General features: G+C 41.7%; 1 protein-coding gene across 2 annotated transcripts; it reads right to left on the bottom strand.

The window, feature by feature from the left end:
* Window positions 1–434: 434 nt before the first annotated feature.
* LOC116377338 (uncharacterized) lies at window positions 435–10,794 on the bottom strand. 2 transcript variants are annotated; one of them, XM_031838948.1, is made up of 5 exons: window positions 9,507–10,794; window positions 7,730–7,916; window positions 7,562–7,657; window positions 6,854–7,361; window positions 438–5,592 (listed from the first exon to the last, which is right to left on the bottom strand). In XM_031838948.1, the coding sequence occupies exons 1-5, from the start codon at window positions 9,659–9,661 to the stop codon at window positions 4,649–4,651; spliced, it is 1,890 nt and encodes a 629-aa protein (XP_031694808.1). In that variant the 5' UTR covers window positions 9,662–10,794; the 3' UTR covers window positions 438–4,648. The 2 variants fall into 2 exon arrangements, with proteins under 2 accessions (XP_031694807.1, XP_031694808.1); XM_031838947.1 differs by having other exon boundaries at window positions 435–5,592; window positions 7,562–7,916.
* Between the last annotated feature and the right edge of the window lie 468 nt (window positions 10,795–11,262).

Genomic DNA, 11,262 nt, shown 5'->3' with positions numbered 1-11,262 from the left:
TTAGTGGATGTTTTCAGAGCAGCTGTCCTCTGACTCAGAGCGGAGACGATGAGAATTCGTCGTTTAACTTAACCCTTTATGTATTTAGTATTCAAATGTGTTTGTTTGTATTCTGTATATTTAGTTTGTGCCACAGAGAGAAGTGACTTCACTTCACTTCAGAACACAAATCAAAGAAATCTCATTCAACACGTTATTATTCATGGTTCAGAGGTTTGAACTGTTTGATGACAAATAGACAATTTAATTTGTACGCTTGCAATAAATTCTCGTTAGTTTATTGTGTAATCTAGAACGTCTTAAGATATAGATATAAATTAACTTATAGAGAGAATACATGTTTTAAATAGAGCTTTAATTTCAAGGACATATTTTTTTCCTATGATTTGAAATTAAAGATCATTACTCAAAATATACTCGTATCTTTTCTTCTGACTCCCAAAACAAGATCACAATTAAGATGTTTGTGTTATATAAATGCACATGTAATCAGCACAACGACCACCTCCAACTTCCACTTGTTTATTTCAACAAATCAGATTATAAATGGTTTTTAGAAGCATCGCTTCCTTTCAGATGTTTTTCAAAATAAAAGCCCAGTCTGTGAAAAAAAAATACAAGACAATATTTGTTGTCACTCATGACACTTTAGGCAATCATTGAAATGCTCGTTCTGTGCTAATTGGGAGTTAGCATGCTGTAGGCTGAGACTGCGATAATAAAAGCGTGCTGATGCTAACAGTTGATCGTACACAAGCGTCTACGCACACTAGCGTCGCAGGATGTCGGTGAGAAAGCAGAAGTAACCTACTGAAGGCAAAGTATATAATATATAAGGATAAAGAATATAAAAACTAATATGATTATTAAAATATACCTTTAAGTCATACAGTGATAGTTCTTCTAGATTGTCCACAAACCAAAGTTACACAATAATCTTTGGCTAAACACTACTAACGAGTTAGTATCAAACTTCATGTTGTCTCTCTTGCATGACCACACACTCACACACACTCTCACACTCACACACAGTTTAGAAAAAGAAACCCTTAAATATATTCATTTGACGAGTCCAACTTCATGACACTAAAACTGTCTTCAGGATTTTCATTTCCTCTGAACCTCCACAGAATATGAAAATAAATGAATATTTTCTCATCTTTAACAAAATTGCATTGAACAGTTTCATTGTTTAACTTATTATTACATCATAACATTTAACCCTGATTAGCAAGTCACAGATTAATCCGACCACCCATATTGGTTTATAGCGTGTATGTGACAAGACGACACAGATATTGATGATTTGTCTCCTAATCGCACTACAACAGTAAAGACGGACCTCTCAGGTGATTCAAAAGAATCTGATGTGATATTTTGGAAAAGAGAAACTACCTGAATTTGACTAAAAGTGAAGATGAAGTTCTATTGTTTGGTTGGATTTGCTGCTGATGTCTCATTTTGTAACTAAACACAACAAAGTGATCTGTGCCGAGTATCGTTCATATTCCGTGTACTCACTATTCACAAACGTATATAAATACATTAAGACCACTTGAATTACAATTTACTGAAAGATTATTATGGATTTTAATATCTAATGACGCCCCAAAATAAAATGCCTATCCTAGCTTTAAATAAGAAACTACAGCCAGCAGGTGGTCAGCTTAGCTTAGCATGAAGCTCTGTCTAAAGGTAACTAATATCGGCCCACCAGCTTCTCTAAAGCTCAATAATTAACACACTATATGTTGTTAGTTAAAGTTTTACCTGATGGACGATTATTTTGATCTGCTCTAGCCAGGCTAGCTTTCAGTTATGCTAAGCTAACCGTCTGTTGGGTGGAACTTCACATAGACCCCTGTTCTGTTAGTAAACATGATGACATTTTTGTTGGCAAAGCGTAGGTGGAGGCAGAAATATTCTCTGAACATTTTAGTTAACGTTGGCTAGCAAGAGAGGACAGCTTGGTAGCTAACTAGCTATCTTGTCCATCTACAAAACTGGCTAGTTAGCTCGCTAGCTAGTCTCCAAAGAAGTAACCTCCTAGCGAAGAGGAATGAGGCAGAGGGACCGTTTGACCCAGCAGCCACCAACCTGCTGTTGGGCATTTTCTGTAACCAGTGTAGCATTAAGGCATGGTGGAATTAGTAAGCTAGCTAAGTAGCCAACTGTCCGCTACTTAGTTGTTGTTGTTTTTTATCCCACCATGCTTTCAAGCTACACTGGCTGCACAACTAAGACTCAACAGCGGGCCATCTCTTCATCTCACTAATAGTTTATCCTGGAGGAGGTTAGCAGAAGACTAAGCTAAACTATTATCAACATTATCTCTCCATCTGTGAAACAGTTCCGCGATATTGTAGCTCTCTAGAGTCTAGAATCACGAGTTCTTCAGCTTAAAAGTATATGCAATATCAATTCTGGCACCCAACAACACATCCAGATGCCATTTTGGATGTGTAACTTTAGCCCACAACCCTGAGGTGATTCCCGTTTGCCTCCATTCTTTTCTTTGTCCTTTGCCTCCAGCCAACATCGTGATGTAATCATGATGTCAATTGTGTTAATAATTAACTATTTAATGTTTATTCCTTTAAAGATTCCTCTTCAGACCTCTATAATCACTAAATATATCAGAATATTTTCAACCAAATAGAAGTCTTTAGAAATATAAACCCGGTTGCACACAGTGCTTCATGGAGCCCTCTCTATCGCGTCTCATTTATTTACACTACAAGTCTGTGTGAGATTGAAATTGTAAACCACCCAGGAGAGAGCGGTGAATGCGGAGACTTAAAAAAGAACATCGTCGTGGTGAAACGGCGTCTTAGAGGATTTAGAGGCTGTTTGATCAGAAAGGTGCCGGCATAACAAGCTTTAACTTCAGACAGTCGAGCTTGGACATTTAATGGCACGGAGACGGAAACAAAGGCAGTAAAACCAGAAAGATGGAGACACTTTTCCCACAAGGCAACACAAACCGATTGTGTGATATGTGAGACCCAGTCATTGGCAGTCTGGTGTGTGAAGAGTCTGACCAGTACTCCCAGTGAGTCTGTTAACTGCTGCAGTGTGAAGCTCACGCAGCTCTTTAGTGTCCCGTTACAAACCTGCAGAAACTCAAGCGTTCAGATCGGAGGTTCTTGTCATAGTGTTGGTTTTTAACTCAGTTCAGATTCAATCAGTTTCTCCAGAGTTGATGACATCGCCGCACATTTCTGCTGATTTCAACCTTTTTTTTGTGCTGAGCTTGTTGGTGATTTTTCCTCCTGATCCCTAGTTTGTAGTTTTGGCCACGTCGTTATAATTATGAGATCCAGATTCACTTAGAATGCAATGAGCGTCCAATTTAACCGTATTTTTACGGTAATTTCATCATCAGCTCTTGTCTGAGACCATCTATTTATATATTTTTATTTTAACATTTTATTTAACATGTTACAATGCAATGTGAAGAGGGCAATAAACATTAGTATTGTCAAACCCAGTGAAGGTTAACACCAACACTGCATCTCTACACATCTTTTAGCATCTTTTAGCTTTTGTTTCTCCAGCTACACATTGACTGTATGGTTGATTCCATCAGGCTCTCACCAAACTGCCCAAATAAATGTAAATTGCAGCAGCAGTTTTTAACAAACAAGCTCTTTTATCTAAATCAGATTGTGGGTCAGAATAGCTAGAAAATTATGCTGGCTCTGGATGCAGTAGTACATCCTGGTATTTTTGGCATTACGCATGTTACGTACTATAGAGAGGCAAAGTCAGGACCTGTCCGCTGTCCTCCATGGGACCTTATTTCGGAAAAAAATATGTACGGTAGTCAGCGGCGAGACACAAACATTATTATGATCCCGTTTGAATTGTGCCATGAATTACACATACTGTATGATGTTTGTCAATTTAAAAGATAATTTTGCAAGTCCAGAAAGTTTGTCTTCGTCACCGCTCAGTGAACTACGTCTCCGGTCTCACACGGTATACGTCACCAACACGGCCGTTACTTTTCTAGCTAGCTAGCTAACTTAGCTATACCTGATGTGTGTCATCCAGCGACTCTTTTTATCAGCCAGGAAGAGAAAGAACGAGTGAGACCTCGTTGTTGTTGGTGTGAAAACATCCTGGTACGAAATACACAGGCATCGTAGCTTCAGAGACACTTACAAAACCTTTTGGGTGTGTTGTTTTTCTAATTACGTATTTTCAATGTCTTATACTTCCAACAGTATTACGACAAAATGCACCTTATTGACGTGCAAAATGATCTTTCAAAGTGACATACATAGGTGTAACTATGGCAAAATGCAGGTTTCCTGCCATCGACTACTGTACACATTCCTTTCCAAAATAAGGTCCCATAGGGGACACTGGAAGGGGAGGGACTTCGCCTCTCTATTGAGACATACTACATCTCTTTCTGGAATTCTAAATAACATGTTAGTATGGAAGCTGGTCTCTCTTGAAAAAGAGATCTAGATCTTAATGAGTCTGCCTCATTACAGTAAGTAATTACAGCTAACTAGCAAGCAAGTTTGCTGGCGAACACCTCAACTTTTGACCAAATAAACCTCATTTTCTGACACTCTCTCTTAAAGGATTGACAGTAAACATGATATCTTTATGAATATCTGACATTATTTACCACTCAGACAGTAGTAACCGATAGCAGAGGGCTGGGACATAGCTGACTGTCGCTCTCCACTCGTGTCCCATGAGTCAGCAGCTCCTCCACAGTCGTCCAATCATCAAGCAGCTTGCTGTTCCTCAGTCGGTTCTGCTTCATGTGGCTCAGCTCCAGCACCGTCTGAGACAACATGGACCCCTGAAGTCCTCTGGCCTGCTCCTCCCCTCCTCCTCCTCCTCTCCTCTCCCTGTGTTGCCGCGACAACGCCAGGTGGCGCCTCCTTTCGGTCCGGTTCCAGTATCGCCCCGCCCACGGGCCGTCCTCTCCTGTCTCCTCGCCATCTCTCTCCCCGCCTCCTCGCACCTCCTCATCCGTCGTGACCTCGCTGCGTTCCCTGGCCAACCGGTAGGCTCGTGCTCTGAGCAGTTGGTTCCTGACTGACTTCTGATTCGACAGTCTGGAGCGGGGAGACGGCGGAGAGTGGGGGTTGTGTTGTGGGGCCCCCAGCGTGCCGTAACAAGGAACCGGGGAACCTTTAGGGATGCGGGGGCGATTCCCGAGAGTCTGAAAGCCACGCCAGTCCGACGCTCCGCTGGAGCCAGATCCAGGACTCTTAGAGAGGGTGTCCTCCTCTCGGCTCCGGCTAACGCCCTGGCTGTTTCTCAGTGCATTCTGGTGATTGGTCAGACTGGTTATGTCTATGCCGAGGTGACTGGTAGGTTGATAGTTACTGGGATAACTGGCCCTGCTCCTCGGCCCCAGCGTGTTGCTGGGTTTTCCTGGTTGGCTGTCTTGGAGGCTGTTTGGGTCGCCCATGTTGGGGTGACTGGCCCGGCGGGGGCGCTGGCCTTCGCTCAAATCTGTTAATGTCCGACTCCGGCCCGGAGCCTCGATCATGCCGCCTCCACTCTGCTGCTGTTGCTCCAACCACAGCGCCCTCCGCTGGCAGGGCTCAGTATGACAACCTGCAGAACAGAAAGTCACCAGGTTACATGACATCTCGATATATAAACCACCATTTAGCCGTTTTCCTTACACCGTGGGAGTGTTTCAACAAGGGAGCTGTGGGTCCTTGGTGTTAAGACCACAAAGACTTTGATGCTTCACACAACTGCCTAAAGGGTTAATGGGATTTATTGTTATGTTCTCACTCCAATAAATACTTCATTCATCTTCATCCTAAAGGTGAATTATATATCACGGGATCGTGGCGTCCAGTTTGTGATCTCACCTGAATTTTTCCTTAAACCTCTCATTGGTGGTTGTTGCACTATAATGCTCTGGTCACAACAAATGGGAAGCAAAATTTCAGTATTGCGTTAGTCACGCTGGTTTGACTGCCGGATCGTCAAGGGGGGGTGGCTTACCTCTGTGTAGATACCAACAACGTTTCATCAACTATGGACGGAATTTTACAGATTTGTAAAAGTAAAAGGTCTGGCCACAAGACGACAAGCAAACAACTTTTAAAATGCTTGTTTTCTGAATGGAGGTTGGATCGATTTGTGCTAGGCTATGCTAACAATGTAGCAGCTCCATCCACCCTTATTGTTGACGTTGACGTCCGTCACTGTACAAATATGAGGTCAAGCTCTGGATAGTTTTTTTCCACTATTTCTGATTTAACAAAGTCAGGATGTCGGCGACGACAGGAGGACAATCTCAACGCTGATAGGCTTTCGTAACACAGTCATGTGAAACTCTTGCTCAAGTTGAAATACGAATGCCGTCATCTAATTGCGCTGCGCGAAAAGTTTGCTTCCTTTTTGCTGTTAACACGTCATTACAGTGACCAATGTTTCTTAATCCCTTGAAGTCACATAATCACCACGAGTGCATCAGCCTGGTTTTGTAAGAAGTCGATTACCAAACTTGTGATATAGCCAAACACCTCACGTATTTTGAGGTGCACTCCCACTTCACTACTTCACACTATTCACACTACCTCTCCTTGGCTTTTTCTGTACTGTCATGTCAGATAATGGGCAGCGACAAGCCTGCATAACTGCTCTCGTTGCTGACCAGACAGAGATCTTTCAAACAACAGACTTGTACAGACACAAAAATATTGAAATTTTTGGCTCAAACATCCCTGAAATTCCTGATCCATTTTCAGGACTGTTTTGGATAAATAATCACATCTCTCTGATTTTCTTGTCTTCAGAATCAGTAGGATATGTCATTAGATTAGTAGCAAAAGAGAATGATTTGAAGAGCTTTACTCACCAATGGAAGGGGAAGGCGGCGAGCGGTGGCGAGGTAACGTGGGACTCCTCTCAGCTCTGTGGAAGTGAACCGTTGTGGTCGTGCTGTTACCCACAGTGCAGCGGGAGGCCTGTGGCGCCCCGGAGTGAGTCATCGGCGTCGTCTCGGGGATGGACTCCAGATCCCAGCGTCCTCTCTGCTCTCGAGGGGAGTGGCCTGAGCGGAGATTCTGAGTCTGACGGTGGGCGTGGCTCCCATGAATCTTGTGTAGTCGCCGGTGCTCCCCGGTGCTGACGCTGTGGAACCCGGAGTCGCTGGGTTCAGAGGAGATTAGGGACTCGGAGGAAGAGGAAGAGCCTTGGGAGGAAGGGGTGTGGCCCGGCAGCGACGACATGGCGTCTGTCTCGGCCTCAGAGAGTGCCATCTGGTGGTGGGGGCTGTCAGGGCCACATCCCAGCCCGCTGTCGAGCTCACTGAGGGGAAGGTATCCAAGAAAACGATCAGACTGCCAAGGAGGACGATAGTTGGACTACAGAGAAAGTAAGAGAACATTTTAATTGAATTTATTCAAAGTACAAAAGTTGCACCAAACCAGCGTTATTGCTTTCAAAAACTGTATTGTTATAGAGGCTGCGTAAGAGAGAAAGAAGTACAAAAAGGGAATGACTGAATAGCAAAAAGATGAAGGAAGTAAAACAGTAGTGATGCAAATCAACGAAAATGATCTACCTGTCTGGGGAAATTCTTCGGCTCCATCTCTTCAGTGTTGTAGCAGCCAATCAGACAGCTCTCTGAGTTTGGCTGGTAGGGCAACATTTCTTGGCCCTGGAATAGAAAAACTTTATCAGAATAGATGTAAGTCACCCACAAACATAAATTCAGAATAGAATAAATCACCTGGTAGTCCAGTCTGTCCAGGTGATCTAAGCTGTAAGAGACGCTGGGCAGGTAGCTGTTACCCGGGTGCTGGTCGTTGGATGATCTGGGCAGGTAGCCATTGGGTGAATAGACGTTGGGCGACATCATCATGTGACTATTGGTGGAGTACAGGTCAGGTGACATGGTCATGTGACCATAGTAAGGCCTGTGAAGAGGAAGCATTCGGTCATGTTTTATAAGTCAAAGAGAATTTACAAGGGAGAGAGTACGTAGGTCTATTTATTGTTCAAATGTGCATGAATGGAAATGGCAGGATCCTTGGTATGTAAATTAATCTATGAATATTCACAAGTCTTCATCCACATGTATAATAATAGCATGCATTGCACTGACAGCTGTCTCAGCAGAACAACCTTCCACTCCTGAATATTTATGAGAGCGCCAAGAGACTCGGTCATGCTGACCTTGCAAACCGAACCGTCGAGTACAAAAATTGTGGTCCCTCGATTTGAATCATCGATAGACAGAAGTAGAAGTCTTCTTTTCATACCTTTCACTTCAGTCCGTACACTTTAGACCATTCCCAAACCTTTACGGCAGTCCGAGCCTCTTTTTCGCCCATTCCAAAATTCTTACCCTTATCCCAAAATTCTTCTCTGTTTTCACACTTCGCACACTGGTCCGAAATTCTTTAACCAAATCCAGAACTTTTACTCTAGTTCCAAACGTTCCTTCCATTTCCAAAATATTTCCCTTATCTAACTTTTTACCGAACTGTTAACTGTTTACCCCCAACAACAATCTTTTACTCTAATCCCAAACTTTGAACACAGTCCCAAAGTTTTACATAATTTCCCATTTTGTACTCTTCTCCAAACGATTGACGAGAGAGAAGCTTTTTCCCAGTCCAAACCTTTGCTGTTCTATTTGTTCATCCGATTATTAATTATTCACATAATTTCTGGGAAATTACCCAGGTAGGAGGGTTTAATCCTGATCCCCAAATTGTATCTAATTACCAAATGTCTACCCAGTACCACATATTCAGATTAATTCCTTGATACCAATATTTTCCCTTTTCCCAAACTTTACCCTGGTTAGAACCCACCCATGATTTTTACTCTGTTCTCAGTCTTTGTTTGTTTACATCTTCCTAACTTCTTACCCACAGTCATAACTCTTTATCCCATTTCCCAAAGTGTCACGATATGTCCAAACTTTTACCTATTTTCTACTTTTTTAATGGCTACTCCTTCCTTTTTCCACCAGTTACAGACCTTTACCCAGTTCACAATTCTAACCCTGTCCCAACTGTTGTCTCTAATTCTGATTTCAGAAGAAATATTTCACAGTCCTGCAATTTTACCTGATCCCATCTGTCTACCTTGTACCCTCCATCCCAAGTCTTTATCCCATTCACACAATGTTATCATTTAACCACCTTTCCACTCTGTTGTGCCTCTACCAAATATTTACCCATTTAATAACCTTACCAAGTCCACAACTCTTACTCAAACTGTTACCCCAGTTGGGAACATTTACCCAAAACCCTAAGTCCTGTTCTTTGGTCTCCAACCTGTTTCAAAGCTTCATCTAAGTCTTACTGCTAATTATCTTCAGTAGTGGCATTACTTTTGCTTTCACTTCACATTAAGATACTGAAACTCGTAAAATACCAACACAAATAAGAAAAATCATTGATTGAAACCTCAATTCCATCTTTCAGTTCTTGTCCCAAACTAATCCCAAACTCTTAACGTCACCACCGTGGAGCCTTCCAGCCCACTTTACCCACCCGGCATTGTAGCCGTCTCCCTGGCCTCTCTCTCCCTCCATCAGTCCCATGGCTCTCAGGGCCTCCCAGTGTCTTTCCGTCGGGACGTTGCAGTCAACCGTGCAATGAGACTGCCGCCTCCTGTGGCCACGCCCTCTTCTGGCCTCCACCTGCATAGCGATTGGCTGGCCATACTCGTCCACGTAGTGCACCTCCTCCCGGTGTCGGTGATGAGAAGGTTCATGAGTCTTGGCCTGATGAGGGAACACTACATATCATACACTGTGCACATATTATAGATACACATGCAGCACAGTAGTAGTTTATTTTTTTAAAATACTGCTGCAATTTGGCTCAATTTGTAGAAGAGGAATTGATTTTTATATCTTCTCAAAGATATAGCTTTTAAGAAAAGGTCAGTAGGTTAGCTTAAAGATCTGCGATATTAGATAAATATATCATCCTGCTTCTTCTGTGTAACATTCAAGTATTATCTGTAGTATTGATGAAGGATAAAGGCGGCAAAAATGCACAGTGGAAAAGTGGGTGTTTAGCCTCCAAAGCAAGGTCAGTCAGTGCTTTGGTTTCTAACTTTTTTGGGATGCTTGACTACAATTGTGTTACGTAACTTGGCATATGATTCACTCTCTTCTTTATATAAAAAGATAAAAGATGGAGCCTTTTAGTAGAAGTTGCAGTTCAGGAACGAAACTGCTAAAATCAGAGATTACTTCCTCTCATTCAGGCTGATGGTGTTAATTAGTGGTAACAGCTGCTGTAGCACTACATTCTGCAGACCTTTGACCCTCCATGACTCGTGTGGGATGACTCATGTGCAGTGTTTTAAAATAGCATTTACTTTACATACTCACTAACTTACTGTAGATTGCTCAGTGGGATAGGGCCAACCAGCTCTACAGTGTGAAGCTTTAAACTAAATATAATGCTTCAATCAAGACATTCATTGAAAAGAATAAAAAAGTACATTTACAGAAGTAATGTACTGAAGTACATGTTTGACGTGTTTATACTTTATACTTCTTCGCTACATTCTTGTTACTGGAAGAAAATTTGAAATAAAATAAAATGAAATAATTGCTTATCAAAGTCAGAGGTTACAAGCAATTTAAATTCGATATTTGGCTGAAAAACTATTAATTTAACAATAATAGATGTGAAAGGAGGCAGAATCTCTTATTTTATAACATTAATTTAAGGTCAGACACTAACAGGTAAAAACATAGTTCTGATTTTTATCTATTTTTCTTCTATAACACGTCGTCTTTCAGACTAGAGGAAACAAAACATTTATTTTATTACTTTGTCTGTTTACGTTTGTAGATTTCTCTTAAATTCACCAAAAGTTTCCTTTACATAATGCCTCATTTACATATTTAAACATAACATTTCAGTAAACTTGTAATACAATAAATACTCCTCTTAATGTGAGTGGTGAAGTTTCATGGTGATATCTATGAGTTTATGTTGTGACTCTATTCACCTGTAGTCTTCCTAATGTGAGTGATGAAGTGGTGAAGTTTCATGGTGATATCTATGAGTTCATGTATTCACCTGTAGAGTCTTCTTAATGTGAGTGATGAAGTGGTGAAGTTTCATGGTGATATCTGTGAGTTCATGTATTCACCTGTAGAGTCTTCTTAATGTGAGTGATGAAGTGGTGAAGTTTCATGGTGATATCTGTAAGTTCATGTATTCACCTGTAGAGTCTTCTTAATGTGAGTGATGAAGTGGTGAAGTTTCATGGTGATATCTATGA

The sequence above is a fragment of the Anarrhichthys ocellatus genome, unplaced genomic scaffold (assembly GCF_004355925.1).
Source record: "Anarrhichthys ocellatus isolate YVR2014 unplaced genomic scaffold, GSC_Weel_1.0 scaffold1132, whole genome shotgun sequence".
NCBI lineage: Eukaryota > Metazoa > Chordata > Actinopteri > Perciformes > Anarhichadidae > Anarrhichthys > Anarrhichthys ocellatus.
Note: the sequence above shows the minus strand (reverse complement) of the source record. Positions and strands in the feature narration are given on the sequence as shown.